The 22462-nt window shown below is 47.9% G+C and overlaps 1 protein-coding gene, 1 long non-coding RNA gene and 1 other non-coding gene across 9 annotated transcripts in view; 2 read left to right on the top strand and 1 right to left on the bottom strand.

Moving 5' to 3' along the window:
• Nucleotides 1-10508: 10508 nt before the first annotated feature.
• Nucleotides 10509-20249, top strand: LOC133260391 (uncharacterized). The gene is made up of 2 exons (XR_009740802.1): nt 10509-12989; nt 20141-20249. It is a non-coding gene; the product is annotated as an uncharacterized LOC133260391 (long non-coding RNA).
• TRNAM-CAU (transfer RNA methionine (anticodon CAU)) lies at nt 11793-11865 on the top strand. Its single transcript has one exon. It is a non-coding gene; the product is annotated as a tRNA-Met (tRNA).
• A 241-nt stretch (nt 20250-20490) lies between the features above and the next one.
• Nucleotides 20491-22462, bottom strand: part of TBC1D31 (TBC1 domain family member 31) — a 66880-nt gene continuing 64908 nt past the window's right edge. For all 7 annotated transcript variants that reach the window (XM_061438687.1, XM_061438686.1, XM_061438688.1 and 4 more), the window contains one exon: nt 20491-20845. In XM_061438687.1, the coding sequence (XP_061294671.1) occupies nt 20712-20845 (134 nt within the window). In that variant the 3' untranslated portion in view covers nt 20491-20711. The remainder of the gene's footprint in view (nt 20846-22462) is intronic.

Raw genomic sequence — 22462 nt, forward strand, 5'->3', positions numbered from 1 at the left:
AGCCTTCTCTCCCATCGTTCTTCCCTTCTTGTGTTTGCCATGGTGGTGCTTGAGCAGAACCGCCAGAGAGATACCAGTCCTAGGGCCAGCACTGGGCTGTTGGAAGTGTCTGCTTGGAATACTATCTTGAGAATCTTCAGTCATGTCAGACCCATGGAGCAATGGGATTGGTCGTTCTCAGTGCTGGAGGGGCAGGTGGCCACAGGTATGTTTAAAGTAGATGAACCGCTACTTTAAAGGGGGAAGCCACATTTTCTTTTCAGATCAGGGCATCATCAATTCCATGTCAATGGACTGCAAAACCTAGAGTCCTGGTGTTACCGAATCAGGTCTCGCTGCTCGACACTCAAAAGTCAGTACTCCAGATAGAGACAAATGTTGGTAAAAAGGAAAAGTTGCCTTTAATCAGAATTCTGGCAATTTCGGGAGATGGTGGATGCAGTATCCCCCTAAAACCTCCTGAGAGTCTGCTCAGCCATGAGATTTTTAAAAAGAAAAAGGGAAGTAGCCTCAGTTACTCTTTGAGGTAAGGACTCAGGGTCATCACTGTCCCCCACTGCATACAGGCTTGTTGACCTCTTGTGATCCTTCTTAAGATGCAATCATATTCACACAGCTTGTTCATGAGATGACTGAAGGGGAAGTTAGGGAAGAAATCTGATTATCTGTTAATTACTTATTCTTATTTAATTTCTACTTCTTTGATCTATGGAAAGAACCAACAGATTAGGCAAGGTATTCTGTGATCAAAAGATCTGAAAGGTGCGCTAGGGCCAGAAGATGAGTAGAGCACAGAGGTGCCTCTTTAAGATTAATGACAAGACAAAGGGGTACCTCCTGCAGAGAGCTCTTTCCTGCCAAAAGCTATTTATGCGACTGTCTTTGAATGGGTTCTTTCAGAAACAGACTCTGAGGCTAGGATTCCAGTACAAGTGATCCCAAGAAGCAGAGGGGGCAGAGGAGTGAGACAGAAAGGGGAGGGGAGCTGCTGCAGGTCACCATCATGGCCATCTTCCCAGGTGGCCCTGGTGACAAAGAACCCACCTGTCAGTGCTGGGATCGTAGGAGACGTGGTTTGATCCCCAGGTTGGGGAGATGCCCTGGAGGAGGGCGTGGAAACGTGCTGCAGTACTCTTGCCTGGAGAATCCTCATGGACAAAGGAGCCTGGCGGGCTACAGTCCATGGGGTCACAAAGAGTCGACTGAGCACACACGTGGGAACAACTGGACTCCACACCCTCGCCCTTCCTTCAGATCCTGCTCGTGCAGGTGGACTTCACCTTTTGCCCACGTTCTCCTCGAACCTCCCCTCCTCCCCCATCTCCTCTGGGTCCTCAGCCTGTTCTCCAGTCTGTGTCACCAAGTCCAGTCCCCAGGCCGATGAGGGGATGATAACCCATGGGATCTGAGCTGATTGACTGCGAGGCTCAGAAGCTCTCAATTACCTGGTCCCTTGAGTACCAAGTACTGAGTCCTGAGCCTGGTGTTGGAGACCCTGCATGTCTGTGATGTGTGCGGACAATCTTCCACTTGGCTGTTGTCGAGTCCTCCCTGCACACTGGCTGTCTGTGCTAAGGGACACTCAGAGGATCAGGCCTCACTTCACAGATGTGAAACGCAAGGTTCAGAGAAGTGGAGTAACTTGCCCAGCTAGTGAGTCCCTGGCATGGTCCCTCCAAAGCCCATGTGCTTTCTGCCAAGCTTCACCCTCCCTTCTCTTCCTCTGCCCTTTTCCACTGCTTCTGCGGCTAAGTCACTTCAGTTTTGCCCAACTCTGTGCGACCCCATGGACTGCAGCCCACCAGGCTCCCCCGTCCCTGGGATTCTCCAGGCAAGAGTACTGGAGTGGGGTGCCATTGCCTTCTCCACCCTTTTCCACTAGAACAATCCAAATCTTCTTTTCAGTTCCAGAAAGTGTGTAAGGGAGAAAGCCAGGGACTTCCCTACCGGTCCAGTGATTAAGACTTCGCCTTCCAATCCAGGGGGTGTGGGTTCGATCCCTGGTCTGGGCGCTAAGATCCCACCTGCCTCATAGCCAAAAAAACAAAACATAAAACCGAAGCAATATTGTGACAAATTCAATAAAGACTTTAAAAATGATCCACCTAAAAGAAGTCTTAAAAAAAAATAGCACTAAGGCTGAGGAACCCTGGTCTAGGTCCCTCACCCATGTGGGAGATCCAGTCCCCGGCCTTTGCTCAGCCCGCCCCCTCAGCGGGAAGTCCTTGCTTCCACCATCATGGTTGATTCAAATCCTTCTCAGAGTTCAAGGTCTTCCTGAGTCCCATCCATGGGAGGGAGCCTTTGCTGACAGTTCTTAACTGCTTCTCCTCTGAGCCGGCAGGGTGCTTCTAGAACTTGCCTCAGTCAGTCTTGTCTAATGATAGGTACACTGCTTCATCTTCCCGTGACGCTTAATTCCTTGAGTGGTGCAAAAGCAAAAAGCTTCCATGCCTTGGGAATCAGGCCCAGCTGGGTTCAGACTGTGCCTGTGACCGTATGTGAGCCTGGGGAGGTAACTTAGAGGGCCCCCTGGACTTGACTTTTCTGTCCATATAGTCACAGAACACTCAGGGAACGTGGCCTAAGTACTAGGTGCTGTTCTACGTGCTCTGCGTGTGTTAACTCATTTGGTCGTCACAGCAGCCCTGTGAGTAAGTGCTGTGACCATTTCTGTTTCATGGATGAAGGGAACTGAAGCACAGAAGTTACCTGACTAACAGGGTCATCTGACTGGGAGGCGGCAGTGCCAGGAGCCACAGGTGGGTGGTCCGGTCCCCGTGGCAAGCACAGCACCCTCTGAAGCACAGCACCCTCTGCCTCTTTCACGGGATGAACCTCAAAAGGTGTGAGATCTAAGAGAGAAGGCCTGTGTGATATGAGTGGTCCAGCCTTGCCCAGTTTCTGCTCCATTCTCCAGCCTAAGACAGCGCCCGTCTATTCTCTAGGATGTGGTTGATATTATATGACATACTGCATCCTGCCGCAGCCCTGCAATGTGTTTGTAAAACTGAGGCGTTGGGTGGTTGTTCGTCACTCAGTCGTGTCCAACTCTTCGCAACCCCGTGGACAGTAGCCCGCCAGGTTCCTCTGTCCGTGGGATTTTCCAGGCAAGGATATCGGAGTGGGTTACTATTTCCTCTTAGGAAGGTCAAGGAAATTCCTCAAGTGCCCAAAGGCAAAGCCTGGATTGGGTTTATCTCCGAAGACCTTACTTCTACCGGCACCCGAATTCTGGTAACTGTGGGTGTAAATGAAAATTTCCTCCTTCCTACTGTGAGCAATTTGAGGAGGGGGATGGGGGACAGGCAAGACATGACTTAGCTTCCTGGCTCCCCAGTACCTCTCCCATTTTGGGGCTGGCACAGAGTAGGCATTTAATCAATGCTTGTTGGGTGAATAAATGGCTCAGGGCTCCCGGGGCAGAGGCCAGCTAACACAGGCAGAAGCTACTCAAGCAGGAATCCAGAGCTTTCTGTGGGGTGGCCCAGGGGCTGAGGGCCTGCGCTCTGGGCCCAGGAACCTGGAGGGACAGGGTGTCTGTTTGACTCGAGGGGCAGCCGCCACCCTCCCTCTGCCACCTCCCTGTCAAGGCCTGCATCAGCATGAAATTTGTACAGTCTCATTACCCAGTGACCCAAGAAGTGCAATTAAGTTGAAAATTGGTTGGCATAATTAATTAGACGGGTAAATAGCTCCCTGTCAACACCAATCAATCCATGCTGCATATCATCAGCTCAGCCCAGGCAAGCAAGGGGCTCGAGCAGCTGCTGCTTCTGTGGCAGGCCAGGGCCTAGGGTGGGAGTGGAAATGGGACACGGTGTCCAGACAGTTCCCCTAAACCCCACCCCTCTCCAGGTCCTTCCACCACTGCCTTTCACGGGATCAGCCTCCCAACAGCCTCCTGTCAGTCTCCCATCCTTGGTGCCCAGCAAAGCCACGACTTAATTCCCAGGGGCCCACAGTTCATGGGGTCACAAGGAGTTGGACACGAGTTAGAGACTGAACAGCAGCAACACGGCAGCAAAGCCCTTCATTCCCTCCCATTTCCTACTTTTGAGTTCCCGATCCCTTGCCCAAGAATTTGGACATGCATAAGAACCACAAGAGCTCCCATTGTTTTTTGGCTAATAAATTTGCAGAAGCTTTTTAAAAAATTAAGGTATACCTTAGATGCAATAAAATGTACCCTTGTTCCTACACAGCTTTATGAGTTTTGAGGAATGTGTAGAGTGGTTTGGACTTCCCTGGTGGCTCAGTGGTAAAGAATCTGCCTGCCAATGCAGGAGACCTCGGAGAAGGCAATGGCACCCCCCTCCAGTACTCTTGCCTGGAAAATCCCAGGGACGGGGGAGCCTGGTGGGCTGCTGTCTATGGGGTCGCACAGAGTTGGACACGACTGAAGTGACTTAGCAGCAGCAGCAGCAGCAGGAGACCTGGGTTCGATCCCTGGTCAAAGGAAATGGTTGGGAAGATCCCCTGGAGAATAAAATGGTAACCTACTCCAGTATTCTCGCTGAGAGACTCTCGTGGACAGAGAAGCCTGGTGGACCACAGTCCTTGGAGTTGCAGAGGAATGAGACACAACTTGGCAACTAAACAACAACATACAGTTGTGTAAGTGTAACCAAGCAGGACCCTATGTGGCCTTCCTGAGACAGACCTCCCCATGTCCTCCACCCGCCTCTTGTTTACAGAAAATCTGTAGCTTCCTAGGCCTTCCTCAAGTTCCAGAGAATAAATTTAACCTGAAAAGTGATAAAAGGCAAAGCAAAGGAAAACAGTGAAGCAAGACAAAATCATAGTTTAGCCATTGAACAAAGTCAAGGACATTTAATGCCTCCTCAAGGGCTATAGATAATATTATGAGCCATGTCCTTGGAGCCATTTAGCAGATACTGAAACCCCCATCAGGTAGAAGAGTTAATTGTATGATGCCCACACGCACGTAGACCCCAGACCAGCTGGAACCAGAAAGTTGATGATGTTGACTCCAGATTACCTCACCACCAACCAATCAGAAAAATGTCCACAAGCTGATCACCCACCCCACAACCCCTCTCCCCTATTCTATTTTTTTAAAACCTTTTCCTGAAAGTCACCGGGGAGTTTGGCTCTTACAACCACTAGCTGCCTGGGCTCCTTACTTGGGGCCCTGCAATAAAAGCTGCACTCTCAGAAAATGCCCCCTTGTAACCAGACTTTCACCCTTTGGCCATCAGATTGTCACCTAAATTAGTCGAAGTCTCTAAGCTTTAAATTATGAGCCAGATACCATAATTTTGCCACAATGTGGTTTACAATTTCAGGCACAAATACTACGTTTGAAATACAGGTGCAGGAAGAGATGTTAGAGATATGATTTGAAAGGGTTAAAGTGTAAGAACCCTGGATGCCTGACTACTTTGGGTCAGACTCATGACACCCATTAGCACTGTGATGAAGTGGCCCCAGGCTCTGCACCCCGACATAGCTGGGGGTGCCAAGCCATACACCATGACCTCTGCCATTGCCATCCATTACACCTGTTGGAACTGTGGGCAAAACCACTGCCCTGTTCCAGGGCTGAACCTGGAAGGGGTAGGCTTAGCTCCTTGTGGCCCCAGGGCTGCTGGGACCACGTCTGCCACCACACCTCACCTGTCAGAATGCGGAGTGGAGGGCCCTGTGAGGTGAATGCTGTAACCCTCTCCTCTGGCTAGGGGACCTTGCTGGCCTCCCCACCCTGGATGTGCAGCATGGGAGATGGCTCTGAGTGCGTTTCCAGCCAGGTCATGGAAAGGCCTGCTCGGTTCCTGAAATCAGAACCTGCACATCTTTGGAACTAGGTCTTTGATCGGACTAAAATTTGGAGATCTAGAAATGAATCCACTGCGGCGTCTGCCCTCAAGGAAAGAGAAGCCAGTACAGTAGAATGTGAGAAGCCTTTTATGTCATCATCAAATGCTCAAGGGCCCATTCTGGGCTCAGCACAGCTTAGAGCATGACCTGCTCTATGGCCTTGACTACAGTCCAGTGGGAAAAACAGCAAAGGAGAGTCATGACATTGAACTGGGATGAATGTTAAGGTCTTGGGAGCAACAGAATACAGAGCAGGGAGGCTGACCTAGCCTGAGGTCAGGAAGCCTTTCTGAGGTCACCACAGGTTGGTGGAATTAGCTGGGGGAGGTGGGAGGGAATGGGGGTACAGAGCTGAGTGTGTGCTGGGGGTGGGGGGTGGTGGTGGGAAGACTTGAGCTCCAAAGGTCAGACCTGTGAGGGGTGGGGTGGGAGGGATGGGGGAAGGGACAAGAGGACTTCTGTCTTCATCTCTCGGACAGTGGGATCCACAGAAGCTGTTAAGCGGGATACAGAGAAAACTGCTGCCACTGGCCTCAGTGTGGAGAGAACAGAGGCCCTCAGGGAACACCCAGCTGTCAGGGGTGAGGCCACCCTCCTCCTGGCTGCTGTGTCAGCGTGGCTCAGAGCAACGACTCTCAGACGCTTCCAGCAACAAGCTGACTCACACAGCGCTGTCCACTCGTCCAGTTAAAGCTGGAGCTGGAAGGGCCATGGCCCTGTGCTGCCCGGACCAGATGACAGAGACGAGCTGGCTGCTCCCTGCAGGGCGTGTCTGAGGAAAACTTCCTCCTCCGGCCCTGCACTCAGCCTCTCTCAGCCTCCCTGGACTTGCCCAGCTAGCTGCGCCCTGGCTTCTAGCTTATCACAGCCAGAATAACCAGATGAGACCCGTGGGCCTGCAGCCAGGTCCTGCCACGTCACGGAGCCCTGGCTGGGAAGGGGCCAGGCCTGGGAAATCTCTGCCTCCTCCCAGAGCACCTCCACCCCAAACCGGTCCCTTCTCTCCAGCCTCCTTCCCTCCCCAATAATCCTTCTCCTCACTCAGCCTCTTGTTGTGCAGTCATTCAGTCGAGTCTGACTCTTTGCAACCCTTTGGACTGTAACCCACCAGGCTCCTCTGTCCATGGAATTCTCCAGGCAAGAATACTGGAGTGGTCTGCCAGTTCCTCCTCCAGGGGATTTTCCTCACCCAGGGATCAATCCCACATCTCTTATGTCTCCCGCACTGGCAGGGGGGTTCTTTACAACTAGCTCCATGTGGGAAGTCCCAAATTGTATGGTAGATGAATTATATTTCATTAAAGCTATTTAAAAAGGAAACTACATCATTTAAGTCCTTAAGTTTTGGAGAGTTTGTTAAGCAGCACTAGCGCAGCAATAGCTGACTGATACACTATGTATGAGTGTGATTTATAATGAGCATGGGGTATTTATGTAATGAAAATTATGCAAAATCAGAATTTACTGGGTTCCCCACAAACAGGCCCCTCTTTCCTGTTTTCCTGCCCAGTGGTGGCAGCAGGACATTTCTGGGCATGGCTTCTCTGAATCTGGAGTGACACTTCACTTCTCTGTTCTTGGAAGTAAACCAGAGACAAGTCCTGGAAGATCCTGCGGGCTGTGTCTCCACTCGGCTCCCTCCCTGAGGTCTCTGCAGCCGTTTCCTGGATGTGTTTTTATTTCCCCAGGCCTGGATTGTCTCCTGGCTTTCCAGGTGGTTTCCCTGCCCGGGTCTATCCAGGTCATAGGGAAAGAATAATTTGCAACATGTTTCCAGTCAGTTATTCTGCTTAGCCAGACCTGAACCTGCCTCTCAGCACACACATACACATACCTGTAAAATAGGTTTAAACAGCCTCTGCTGCCTGTCAGATCAAATCTAAGCCTCATCAACTGTCACCTGGACGCGTACCCCAGGAGTACGACGTGATGATGTTCAAAAATTGATCATCTGGGGAAAGAGTTGCTGTCAATGGTCAGGCTAAGGCTTCCTTCCTGCCTCTCCTCCACATCTGGTCTTCTCCACCTCCAGGATTTTATTGGACATGAAAAAACTCCAGGGCTGCAAATAAAGGGAATGTTTGATTCAAAACATGGGTTTAGAAGTGGAATACGTGGACTCTAGTGACTAATTACTTCAGCTTCTAAATCAAAACTTGAGAGGACATACATAACCAAGACAATAGATAGAGGAGAGGTGATTTTTCAGAATATAACTCGAAACTGTTTAAGGAATTGAATTTTAGTGTTAACACAAAAGTCTTCCCATCGTTTTTCATGTCTTCACATTAACAGTGTCTCAACATTTATACCCGTAAATATAAAAAATAGGAACAGAATTAATGCTCATTTTCTCATTCTAGAAAAAGGAAACAGCCATCCACACAAACATGAATTAAATGGGATTTAAAAGCTGTACCCATCTCATGGATATTTGTTTCAGATTTTCCATTTTTCCATTTAATACTTATTCTTTAAATCCATAATATATTTATGATTTTTGATTGTGTAGTAATAATGATGATGTCAATTAAGAAAAAAATATGACACAGAGACTTATATCCATAAAGGAAACAAAATTTTCAATGTATGTACTTATTTTTGTTAAGAGGCATGTTAGGGTTCTCAGTAACAGACATTCTAACATAAACTGTGTATTATATGAAAATACCATTCCAGGGGTAGGAGTAGAATGGAAATATGAGTTCTGGGGTGAAAATAAATCTAAGTTCAGTTCAGTCGTGTCCGACTCTTTGCGACCCCATGGACTGCAGCATGCCAGGCTTCTCTGTCTGTCACCAACTCCTAGAGCTTGCTCAAACTCATGTCCATCAAGTTGGAGATGCCACTTAACCATCTTATCTTGTGTCATCCCCCTCTCCTCCTGCCTTCAATCTTTCCCAGCATCAGGGGCTTTTCCAGTGAATCAGTTCTTCACATAGGTGGCCAAAGTATTGGAGCTTTAGCTTCAGCATCAGTCCAATATTCCAATGAATATTCAGGATTATTTCCTTTAGGATTGACTGGTTTGATCTTGAAGTCCAAGGGACTCTCAAGAATATTCTCCAACACCACAGTTCAAAAACATCAATTCTTTGGTGCTTAGCTTTCTTTATAGTCCAACTCTCACATCCATAAAAGACTACTGGAAAAACCACAGTTTTGACTACTGGAATAAATGTAAACAACAAATATTAAAGAAGAGCTTATTCACATGTATTTAAAATAGATTGTGGTTTGTATGGGATCCCTAAGGTATTTCAATTTCATTGGACCCCTGTTTAAAAAAAAAAAATCTGACAAGCAGTAACATTTTTAGAAAATCAGCATATACCATTTAGTGGAAGTTACACCCTTTGAAACTGAATTTACAACGACAAAGTTTAGATATCAATTTAGCATTAATGGAGGAAGTATGTGGATGCTTTTCAAGATTATTTTAGGAGGTGCACGTGAGAGCTGTGAGGTAGAATTCTGCCTCCCTTAGCTACAAGCTGCAGGTCCGAGTGACCTCTTTGTGAGTTTGCGCATCAGTACGCGTAGGGCAACAACTATACGGAGCCCTCCAGGTTGTTCCCAGAGTTAAAGAGCCGCCCACGGGAAAGCGTCTAGCCGAGAGGAGGGAACCTCAACTCCGCCGAGTTTAGTTGGGGGAGAAAGAAGCGATCCTTGGAGGAAATGGGGATCAGGTTGCTCAGAGTAGGTGACCATTGACCTGGCTGAAGAAGGGCGAGGAGGAGATGTCTGCACAGAAAAAGGGCCTGGTGAGGGGAAAACCGTGTCAGGCGGAGGGAACAGTCCTAGTAAAGGCCTCGAGGTGGGAAGGGCTTGCTTCGAGAGCCCCGGACCCCAACCCCGGGTCCCTGCCTCCCCAAGCCTGGGGGTCGCCGCCTGCTGGCGACCCTGACGGGCATGTTAATACCGAACTTTGAGTCCTTTCTGTCGGACTCAGTCAGGGCGCAGCAAGTCGTCGGGTCCCCCCCACCGCCTGCAGTGGGTTCTTGTCTGCAGAAGTTTGGGCAGATAGCAAGCGTCCTTGAGGCAGTAAGGGGGTCAGTCCGCACTCTTCGGGTCTGGAGATCTGGGTGAAACCGCCGTGACACCTCCAGTGTGCAGTTCTCGGGAGGTCCCTGGATTCCTAGGGGTGTGTGTGTGTGTGTGTGTGTGTGTGTGTGTGTGTGTGTGTTGGGGGCGGGGTCTCTCGTTTGGCCTTCTGCCTGGATTCCTAGGGGGTGTGTGTGTGTGTGTGTGTGTGTGTGTGTGTGTGTGTGTTGGGGGCGGGGTCTCTCGTTTGGCCTTCTGCCTGGCCCTCTGTTCTCCTCCAAAACCAGGGCGAGCACCCTCCGCTCTGTCGGGTTCTGGCGGGGGGCGGGGGGGGGGGCGAGGAGAGCTTCCCCCAGGATTGGGAGATTGTGGGTTTCCCACTGGGGACCGTGATGTGGGGAAAGCATCCCCAGGACTGGGTATCCAAGTTACAAGGTATCCAAGTTACATCCAGCCCACGAGGTCTGGGATCCAGACAACCTACTCCATGTACGACTTCCCCTGTGGAGACAAGATAAGGCTCTAAGAAGCCCACCCTTCGTGGCGCTGACCACACTCCCAGGGGTGGCTTCTTCAAACGTAGCGAGATCCATCCCCCGCCCCGCACCCCTTACGCCCACCCCCCACCCCTGCCCAGCCCTCCGCCACCAGTGTTCTCTTCCCCAACTCCCGGGAATTCTGATGCCTACTCTTAATATTATTTTTTGCCACCTCCTTACACTCATGTTACCAGTTTCCCCCTTAACATTCCCCAGTTCTGGGCGATTTAAAAATTCCTCTCCAACACTTCATAATGAAAACATTTCAGATAAACAGAAGCATTGAAAGAATTTTTATCCAGTGAATATTCATATACCCATCACCCAGATCTAGGTTAACAGCTTACGACTCTTGCAGCCTCTCGCTTTCTCCACCTCTGTCCTTAGGCTCGTCGGTCCATCAGATGGTCTTATCTTTTGAAACACTTCAAACTTGGAATCTTCAGTAATCACTCCTGCAAAGCCCTTCTGTTAGCCTGTCGTTGGCTGCAGTTCAGTCTTAGAATACATTTTTAAATGTAAAATTTACACACAGGGAAATATACAGATCTGAAGTGTGCTTCCCTCTGCATGATTTTGGACACTACATGGAAGAGTTTTTTATTTTAATATTTATTTTAATGTGTATTAGGAGAAAAATAAGCCCCCGTTTTCCGTTTATAACAGGGACAGAAAGCGGCCTTTAACAATGAATGTATTTAAATAAGCTGATAATTAACATAAAGGGCTCGGGGTAAAGGAGAGGAGAGGGCTTCCAAGATGCCGAGGCTGCGGCTCGAGGTGTCGTTTCCAGTGCTGTGGGCGCTTCTAAGAAGGGTGGTTTCAGCCGCCGAGCTCCGAGCAGCGGCGGAAACTTGGGGCGTCAAAAGGGGCTGGGCACCAGGCTAGATCGAGGGTTTGTGGTGAGGCCGGAATAGTGTACGTGTGTTGTATGTTTTCAAATCATTATGCTTGTGGGCCCCCACTCCAACTGATTGAGGCTGGGGATATCTCTGTGATCATAGCACGCAGCACCGGGCCAGGAACACCAAGAAGTGTTTCGCGAGATTACGACTGTGCAAACGCTTTGTAAGCACTCTACAAAAATAAGACTTTACAAGAGTAGGAAGAATCTCGCGGCCCAGGGTCTCCCCTACTCAGCGCCGGGGGTCCAATAAGCCGCAGTGTTTGTTGATTGATAACCAGACCATCAGGCGGAAGAAGACCAGAGAGGCGTGGATGGTTCAAGTAAGGCAAGCGCCCCGGCGGGAACTTCGGTGTCCTGGGTCAGAAACTCTGCGGAGAAAAGTGAAGCTGTGATTTTCTGAGCATGCGCACTGGGCCGCCGCAACAGCCTCATTATCCTGCTCCCGGAAGCCACTCGTAGGTGCCTCGTTAGCGCAGTAGGTAGCGCGTCAGTCTCATAATCTGAAGGTCGTGAGTTCGATCCTCACACGGGGCACAATACTTTTGCTCGCTCCGGCTTTTTTCACTCCTGCTAGAAAGATGGGTTTTCCTTTAGTAGACCCGCAAGCCCCGGACGTCCGTGCCACCGGCGTGCTGGCTCCGCCTCCCCGAAGTACCGAGTGCTGCGCTGCGGACTCCAGCGTCCTGGGCCCGGGTGGAGGACTGGAAGGGAGGCCAGGGCATGAAGATAAAAGGTTGGGGGGCGGGTGTCCACGTGAGGCAGACTAGCGCACCGTGGGCTGGGTACCGGATGAGCCCCTCGGATAGACACCCACTCTCACCTCTAGCGCTACGAGTCCGGTTACCCAGGAGGTGCAGTCACCCCGCCATCCCGCCCTCCACCAGGGATCCTGCCCTGGCCCCTGAGCCCTGTTGGCGGCGGGGATGTGTACAGCCCAGGGTGAGGGAGCCCTGGGGTGCTCGCTATCCCGGAGGGCGCTGCGGACGCCGCTGGGTGCAAAGCTCCCTAATGGAGGCCTCTGGGGGAGTAGCTGGAACCCAAGGTTTCCCGGCGAGGATCCTGGTTATTGACACTTGGCCTCGAGGAAGGGTGGGTCTAGGAGGCTGTGGGGAAGGGGGTGGCACTGTGTTGAGAGACCAGGCCGCGCACGGGCGCTGAGCACCATGTGAGCAGGTCGGGCTGCAGAGCTAAGTGGCCGGCTGTGATGGGGTCTGGGAGAGGGCGGTGTTAGGGACTGGGCATAACCTGACAGGGACTGCTGACGCTGCGTTTCCAACAGCTGCTGCGTCCTAATGTTCATCCATGAAGTTTCTGATAATTCAGTCATTCTGAACAGGTCAAATAGCAAATTAAATTAAGATCTGATGTAATAGGGCAGAACCTGTGTACCCTATTGCAAGTTAATCACCTCAAGGATGTTGCCTATAAGCTTAAATTATACACAATGGCCCATCTCTGGGAACCCTGCCTCCCAGGTAATGAGCATTAAGCTGAAATACTTTGGTTAGCTCACAAGAAGTCTCCTGACCAGGCCCACATGTGCAGGAGTGTAGGCAGAAGAAATTAGCACAGCCCCTTCTGAAGGCTAACCGGAACCGGAAATGTTTAGCTACACGCCCTCCCCTTTTAGTATAAAAGAAGCCTGAATTCTAGCGCAGGTAAGGTGGATCTTTGGAGTCCACCATCATCTTGGTTTGGTGGTTTTTCTGAATGAAGTCGCTGTTCCTTGTCCTAGCAACTCCTCTCTCCATTTATTGGCCTGCCTTACCTTGCCACTCATGGCGAGCTGGCGGTTGGGGGATTTGGGGGTAAGGCCCTAGCAGCTGGCAAGACCACTTGTCCTGAGGCTCTTCCTTCAAAACTCCCCAAAGCCGCACTGGTTGTTCCAGCGCTGGGCAGTTGGAGCAAGGAATCAATATTTGGGAGCAGACAGGCTCCAAACAGTAACCGTAAGTCTCTGAGGGCGCGTACAGTTGGGAACTCTATTTCTTCTCCTTTTGGGGCTTTTTCTCTGGAATAAGCCAATTTGTTTTGTCTTTGAGTGGGATACCCTGTTGGAGAGAGGAAAGAGTTGGACTTCTGCCTAATTTGTGAACCAGTTCATTTGTTTCTTTGGATGCTAGCCTTTATGTATGCAGTTTGTGTTTTGCTTGTCTTTAATTCTTTTTTTTTTTTTTAATTTTGCTGAGTTGGGGTCTTAGTTGGGACACTCGAGATCTGTAGTAGCTGACCAGGGATCGAACCCCAGGCCCCTGCATTGGGAGCTCAGAGTCTTAGCCATTGGATCACCAGGGCAAGTACCTCTCTTGAATTCTTGAATGTGTTTGTTTGGCAGGGCCAGGTTACAACACTCAGGATCTTTGATCTTGCAGCACGTAGGATCCTTAGTTGTAGCATTTTAATTCTTAGTTGCAACAAGGGGTATCTAGTTCCCTGACCAGGTATTGAACCCAGGCCCCATGCATTGGGAGCATGGAATGTTTTTGATATTTGGACAGACTTTCCAAAGATAACAATTCTAAATGAAGTTCATTTAGCCACTATCTGACTTTGAGGTTTTCCAAAGGATCCCTGGAACTCCTAAAATTATGTGTCTCTCCATCTCAGAGAGAGGAATATTAAACTAGGCTTATTTGGTGTGTTAAATCACATGGGAAGCATTGTTAGATAAGTGGTGGTAAAACTTCTTACTTTGTATTGTATGGGTAAACAATTATTATTTAATAGTATACACATCTTAGAAATTATATGGAACTCCTATAGTTCTGGTGTATACTAGTAAATGATATCAGGCATAATCTTAGTAATTATCTTGCACAGTATGTCACAGCAGTAACCATGTTTCTTTTCAATTGCATTGTAATTTGGTTGATGCCAAAGCAAAACAGCATCCCTTAGGTGAGCAATTGCTATTTATGGGTCTATGGTGGCTTTTGAAGGACTCTATAGCTATTTTGTGAAGAAGCAGGGAAGAATGATGAAATCTTTTATGTGCAAGCATTTGTGCTATTACATCAGGGGAAGTAAGATAAAGGAAGGGAATGAAAAAGAGAGTGAGGATACGTTGCTTCAGACTTTAACTTCTCCGGGTGAGCTAGCTGTCCCAGCCACTCTGGCCATTATGCCAATATATCTACCCCTTCTGGTGGCTCAGCGGTAAAGAACCCACCTGCTAGTGCAGGAGCCACGGGTTTGGTCCCTGAGTCAGGAAGATACCCTGGAGAAGAAAGTGGCAACCCACTCTAGTATTCTTGCCTGGAAAATCCCATGGACAGAGGAGCCTGGTGGGCTACAGTCTCTGGGATCACAAAGAGTCGGATATGATTTAATGACTAAGCAACAGCAATCCAACCCTTCCATCACCTTCCATGCCTGTCCAGACTCAATTCCTGACCCTAGGGCTCTGGGGCTCAGGACTTCCCCCTTTTCTAGGGATCAATTAGAAAAGCCTGTGTTAGTGTCTGGGGCAGGAACTTGGTCTGGTGTCATCATCTAAGACCCAACAGGGCATCCAATTTGGGCCAAGAGCCGTTCCCTGGGCAGGGCAGTTTCCATTGCCGTTATCTCATATAGGGAGCTAAATACAGATGACTCACCAGCTGTGTTAGTCAGATTTGTTTAGTTGGAAAGATCACGATCCTTCTTTATAGAGAGGATTCTCTATACTTGAAGCTACAGTATGCTTGAAACTAACATGATATTGTAAATCAACTATACTTCACTTTAAAAAACAGAAAAACAAAGAGACTTTGAATCTAGGGATAAGTCTGTGTGTGTTAGTCACTCAGTCATATCTGACTTTGTGCGACCCTGTGGACTGTAGCCCACCAGGCTCCTCTGTCAATGGATAAAAATTGACAGGCAAAAATATTGGAGTAGGTTACCATTCCCTTCCCCAGGGGATCTTCCCAACCCAGGTATTGAACCTACATTGCAGGCAGATTCTTTATCATCTGAGCCACTGGGGAAGTCCAGCAATGAGTTCAGATTTGGAAAATGGGTGACAGGCAAGGCTCTCCATTGTGGTGATGTAATCTAGCAGGACTCCATGGGGCCTTCCTGGGATAGACCTTTCCATGTCCTCTGCTTGCTGCTTTTTTTTTTTTTTTCATTTTGAAAGAATCATTTTCTCTGCTTTTTTCTTATTTGTAGAAAAACTTTAGCTTCCTAGACCTCCCCCAGTTCCAAAGAGTAAATTTAATTGGAGAAGTGAGAAAACGAAGAATTAAAGGAAAACAATCAAGCGAGACAAATCATGGGTCCATTAAACAAATGCACGACCTTTAGCTCCCCATCAGAGGCCATAGATAACAATGAGTCAAAGTTTTTGAGCAGTTTAGCAGATACTGAAAGCCCCAGCAAGTGGAAGAGTTAACTGTATGCTGCCCACAAGCATGTAAACCCCAGACAAGTTGGAACTAGAAGGATGACGTTACTCCTGATTACCTCACCACCAACCAATCAGAAGAATGTCCTGATTGGTAAGAGGGCTGTGGGGTAAGCTGATCATATATCCCACAACTCTCTCCCTCACCCTGTCTTTAAAAACCGTTCCCTGAAAGCTACTGGGGGAGTTTAGGCCTTTAGAACATTAGCTGCCTAGACTCCTTGCCTGGTGCCTTGCAATAAACACTGTACTTTGCTTCGCCACAACCCAGTGTGGATAGATTGACTTTACTGCATGCAGGCGAGTGGTGGACTCAATTTTGGTTCAGTAACAATGACTCAAATCTGGTTTTGGGCCACTGGATGTTAAGATTTCCTGTTAGATATATCAAGCAATATTTAGTAGGCTGCTTATCTATTTCATTCTTGGGGAAAACAATCTTTGATAGCCAAGAATCACTTAATACTTCTCTGCTGCCTGCAGCTATAAATGGTGATCTTGGTGGCTCCGATAGCAAAAAATCTGTCTGCCATGTGGGACACCCGGGTTTGATCCTTGGGTTGGGAAGATGCCCTGGAAAAGGGAATGGCTCCCCACTCCACTATTCTGGCCTGGAGAATTCTATGGACAGAGGAGCCTGGTGGGCTCTAGTCCATGGGGTCCCAAAGAGTTAGACACCACTGAGCGACTAGCACTTGGCAGTTAAGCCACTACCACTTGGCCTCTGCTCCATGAATCCATCTCATCATGCCCACTGAAATTAGGAAGCATATCAATAGGCATCTTTTTAAAAAAATTAATGTTATTTTTGACTCGCTGGGTCTTCGTTGCTGTTCATGGGCGTTTTCTAGTTGCAGCTAGTGGGGGCTACTCTTTGTTGCTGTGGGTTCTGGCTTCTTACTGCGGTGGCTTCAATAGTTGTGGTATAGGGCTTAGTTGCCCTGAGGTGTGGTCCAGGGACCTTCCTGGACCAGGGATCAAACCTGTGTCCCTTGCAGTTGGCAGGTGGATTCTTAACCACGGGACCACTAGCAAAGTCCAACAGGCATCTCTTGTCACAGAGTTTTCCAAATTTGCAGATACTCCCTTCACTCAGTGTCTTAAGAAGGGAGTGTCTTTAGGGCTGAGCATGAAGCTGGGAACAGAGTGAAGTTCGTATGTGATAGATCCATTCCTTTGTTGGTGTGCCTTTCTATGGCTTCATCTACATCACACAAGGGAAATTCTGGCATCTTCGAGTGGTTAAGGAGGCCAACACTGAAGCCATTATTCTGTCAAGCAACCAAGTAAACTGTAAGAGATACTTTCAATTGCATGAGCGTGCCCGTGATCCGTTCATGGTCTCTGAGCTCCAAATGCACTCTTCAGTGCCCACCCTGCAGCCGTGGATGGGACCCTTTATGCGTCTCTTCAGTGTGCACGGTGGTAGGCCGCCAGTAGAGGGCGCTAGAGGACACCGCAGAAGGAGTGGGGTTTCTCTTTCTAGCCCAAGAGGTGCTGCGTTCTTTATTCCGGTTTACTGCTTTGTGGTCCGTCGGAGGCTGGAGTATGTGGGGACACCCAGTGGTGCCCTGTCCAGCCGTGTGCCCGGAGCCCACAGTCTCCTAGTGACTTCACAGCCCAGCCTGATGACTGCTTTGCTGTAGTCTTCCTTGGCATGTTCCGTTCTGGTGCCAGAAGCAGCACCCTGGCCTGCCCTTAGCGCCTGGTCTCTAGCCTTGGTTTGTGGGTGCCCCGGGGGGTGGGTCCCCATTGTGCCCAACAGGGGCCCTTGGCCTTCCTTTGTCAATAGAAATTGATGAGGACAGACAACTTCCGGCCAGGTTTTACTGGGGCCCCTGCTGCAGCAGGAGGGAGTGAAAACAGGGTCCCTTGCGTGCTCCCTGAGGTGGGTGGCGAGCTCGTCCCTCTCACGGGGTGAGGGTACGGGCGGGTCCGGGGTCAGGCTGGCTGGAAGGGCGTGTTAGGTGGTTTCCCTGCCCCTCTGGTGGTGCGGTGCTCAGGGGACATGTGCAGTACCCTGCTTTTTCTCCTGACACCCAGTTTTTGCTCTCAGGTCTCAGAAGTGGCAGTTGGGTTTTTCCGGTCTTTTTGTATCTTGTCCATAATTTGTCCCAGCTGTGCATGCGTGCTAAGTTGCTTCAGTCATGTCTGGCTCTTTGCTTTCCTTCCCATACAGTCTGAAAATCTGAATAAATGTCAAAAAGAATTCACTGAGTCAACAGTATTAAAACTCTTAGGCGTGAACCATTTCCTACATTACCAGAAGTGTAAAGGGATGTTGTGCTGTCACTTCAGTTGTGTCTGACTCTGTGCAACCCTATGGACTGTAGCCCCCCCAGGCTCCTCTGTCCATGGAATTCTCCAGGCAAGAATACTGGTGTGGGTTGGCATGCCCTTCTCCAAGGGATCTTCCCAACCCAGGGATCGAACCCACATTTCTCAGTCTCCAGCATTGGCAGGCGGGTTCTTTACCACTAGCCCCACCTGGGAAACCCCCAAATGTGCTTACACACAGTTATTTTGAGTCCCTTACAGTTTCTTTGTATTCTGTTGATGGAAACGTTTGTCCAGGTGCAAGCAATGCAGCACAGGGCCCGGGTCCCAGCCTGTCTTAGTGGACTCTCCCCTTTACAACATGACCGTTGCTGGCCAGGCCACACACCAGGCCACACCAGTGCTCTGACAGCACTCAGGGTCCTGACTCCCCATGAGCTTTCATTCAGCAGCCTCGGAGTGCCTGCACCCCAGAGACTTACCTTCTGCTGCCTGGGTGGGCACGTGGGCCAGCTCTGGCCTGGGCAGCCCACCAGCCCCTTTGCTGTCCAGTGTGTCTGAACCTGAGCCTTGGGGAGGGAGGCTCTTTCTGAGCTTGTCCTTCTTTGGGTACTTTCTCAGCCCTAGGTACCCTTAAATATTTGGCTGCGCTGGCTCTTATTAATAGTTGCCATACTCAGGATCTTCATTACCACGTGTGCTATCTTTTAGTTGGGGCATGCAAACTCTTAGTTGTGGCACATGGAATCTAATTCCCCAACCAGGGATCGAACCAGGGCCCCTTGTGTTAGACGCTCAGTCTTAGCCGCTGGACTACAGGGAAGTCCCTCCTTTAGCATTTATATAGTATCATAGTTTAATAACTCTAGACTTCTGTTCAAATGATCTGGTTTATCTCCTGATTGAACTTAGCACTGATCTGAGATGAATCATTAAGAATGTTAAGTGCACCCACATTAGTAAGTTAAGCCTTTGCCAGTCCTTGTAGTCATTACCACTGTAACGGTCAAAGTGGAGGCACTGTGGAAAGGCCTTGGCAAATGCTCAAATCTTGCTCAACATCAGAGAATTCAGACCAGAGAGTAGCCATGTGAATGCAATAGATGTGAAAAGGTATTTAACCAAGTCAGTAACGTATTCGTCACTGCTGAACCCATACTGGACTCTTTAAGTGGAGTTGATGTGGAGAGGAATTTAGCTGAAGGACTGCATTTCTCCAACCAGAGAGATATCCTGTGAATGTGATATGAAAAGGCCTTTAGGAACTGCTCTTCTCCAGCTAACTCAGAGGAGTACTGGAGAAAAGCTCTGTGAATGTAGCCAGTGTGGGAAGAATTTTAGCCAAGCTTAATCTTCATTCAATTCCCCAAGAATTTATATTATGAAGGAACTGGGGTCAGGTTGAGGATAGACTGTCAAGAGGCAGGAAGAGATAATCAAAAATTTACTTCATTAAGTGTGATAACCTTTGAAATAACAACCAAACCCACGTGACTGAAGAGACTCAGCCAAGTATCTGAACTCTGCTAAGCCAGTGACTTTATCAAGATTATTATTGGGAGAAACGTAGGCTTAGAGAAAACCGGAAGGAGGAATATAATAAAGAACTTTATGTGACTGAATGTATAACTCACTTTCACTGGATGAACAGAAACTTTTTGAAGAAGGTTAAAATATTATAAAAGAGGACTGTGTAGTTTGCAAAATCAATATGAGTGGATATAAATTCTAGTAAAAGAGGACTTGAAGTAGAGGTCAGAAACTCAATAACCAGCTAATTCTATTTGGCACAATCACAGTATTTTCGAAGTCGAATGCTGTTGGCGAGCTAGAGATTACTCACCTAAAGTTCCCATCACACCCAAAATATTTTATATCTTGTGATTTTGTTGTGGCCCACACCTGGACCATGAAGGCATGTTTGCACCTAACTGCAAACAGACAGAAGGACAATGAGGCTGACAAGGTGCTCCTGGGAATCCAATGCCTTGCACAGTGATGGGCTATTATCTGAGGACTTTGGACAGAAGAGAGCATTTGGTTTACCATAAGGTTATACTCTGTGCCAAAAAAAACACAAAAAACTCAGTGTGTTAAGCACTATACCAGGAACCTGACCATGTGCTATTTCTATGCTCCTTTTAGAAATGGGTTCGGGGAAGTGACCTGCCAGCCAAGATGATGAAGCCGGGAGCAGCTGTGCTGTGGAGCTGTCGGTGCCTTGCGGAGAAGCAAAGCTGGCGGCTGCGTGCGGTGAGTGCAGTGGGGTCGCTGGTGAGGGGAGGCCCGGCTTCTGGGGGACGGAGGGGCCCTGGGGCGGGCCTCTCCTCACCGCTCGTGGTCTGCGGCTGCTGCTGAGTTCAGGTCCTGGATGCACAGCTGTTGAGATGCTGTCCTGTTCTTTAGTTCTCCATTTATCCTTAAAATAAAACCTCATCAACAAGTCCCTGAGGTTCATGCTGGTCCCTGCAACCTGAAAGGGCCTCATACAAAGCTTTAAAAGCTTCAAATATTTTTTTATTGTTAAAAGTATAATAATAATAAGCCATTTACAAGTCCCAAACCACCAGAATTAAGAACACATAATTTTTATACACACATTTTCCATACAAAAGGTTGATCTTTATAGGCATTTGAAATAAATAATCTGAAAATCAGCAGCACTGATTGCAAAATAAGTATCTTGTTCTCTGACTGTCTCAAGGTGACCAGCCTCCTATGTAGCCAAAAGGTGAGGCGTTTGACATCTGTTCTGAGCCTGGGTGACGAGTCTCTGGCGGAGGTTTCTCACTCTCTCCATGAGATCCTGTTCCATGGCGTCCCAATGCATTTTTCTCTGGTTTAATGAAACTTGGAAACAAAATTTTAAATTAACAGTAGTTAGTTTGAGCAATGGTATAGCGTTTAAAGATAAATATGTTGCAAAGACCAATAATGAAATGAATATTCTAAACCAAATTTCTTACACGGAAAAGCCTAACGTATTACCTGGTCCTGTGAGGTTCCATTTACAAGTCAAATATTTGGTGGATTGAACAAATGCTATTAGAGAACTTATTTGCTTTTGGTTATCTTTTTTTTTTTTTTTGATTTGGGAATATAGATTAACTTTTAAATCAGGAAGAAAGCTTGTCTAAGAGAGAATCTGAGTTTTTTACAATAGTAAGTTTTTCCACCATGATATTTATTGTAATGAGAAAATTCCAAGGTGCCAAAATTAATAGTGAAATATACACCATGACCACTTTCTAATGACTCAATACATAAATCAAGTACTTGTTACAATGACCAACACAAGGAAAGTCCAGAATCAAGCTTAGAACATTACAATGTGTAACATTACTAAGTGTAACAGCCATTTCATATTGATTTAGAGGGGTAGTAAATACTGGAATTCAATAAAGAAGCATCTTAAAAACATACTTCTCTGAAACTTATATACCCAAAGAGCTTCAATTTATGAAAACTATTTTCCCCCAAGGAATAAAACATTTATGCTTTTTCATTTTGTTGCCAAGTAAGAAACTTGCCAAATGTCAACTCGATTTTGAAGTTTAGAATATCTAGTTAAAAATTCTGATGTGTTGGAGTAGAGAACAGTTGAGAATCTTCTGTACTTTCGTCTGACTTATGCATGACTTTTGGTTAATTTCATATCGTGACACAGTGTTTAGAGATGCACATAAGAGTATGTATGTTAGTGAATGTATTTTATACCATACTGGAACTCATGACTTGTTGTTAGGTATATTTTTTATAAAGCTGGTCTTTTGGGGACATTCTGTAAAAATCTGTTCTTGTAAAAGAACTCAAAGGACCTTGTGAAGTTCTGCTTCATTTTTATGACAGTTTTATTGAAGAAGTTGGTTGAAGAGTCTGAGTTTCCTGTCCTCTCCCCTCCTTTTAAAAACAAACCAAGGAAAAAAAAACAAACAAACAAAACCAAGGCCTTTACAGGGGAAACTGTTAGCTCCTTTATGGGGTAACTCTGTGACTGCATTTCTGTAAGATGTTTCCATTCCATCCCATCCCTTCCAGAAATGAACAAAAACCTCCAGTGAATCAAGTCAAGGGATCAAAAGGCAATTGATCAGCACAGAGCCCTTTGCCCTCAGCAATTCTGAGCAAGCTGGCCCCGCAGTGTATCTTGGAGTCCAGAGCAGACTCGTTTCCAATGGTTGCTGGAGGCAGCTCAGCCCAAAAGAGTCGAGAAAACTCAAATATGGAATAGCTTTGAAAAATAATCCTGAGATTTTCTTTTCACAAGGATGTAAAAAAGTAGTTACGAGTATCATTCGTTTAGTCAGGGACAGACTTCCGTCGGTGCCTCCAGCTGCGCTTCGGGCAGCAATGCTGTGCTGAGGAAACAGTTGCATTAATGACGCCTGGCAGACCTTCCTTCCTTGGGGTTTGGTCTGACCCAGTTTTCCCCAGCTGGAAACTTGAGAATCTTGCTGCTTCCACTTT

The sequence above is a fragment of the Bos javanicus genome, chromosome 14, assembly GCF_032452875.1.
Source record: "Bos javanicus breed banteng chromosome 14, ARS-OSU_banteng_1.0, whole genome shotgun sequence".
NCBI lineage: Eukaryota > Metazoa > Chordata > Mammalia > Artiodactyla > Bovidae > Bos > Bos javanicus.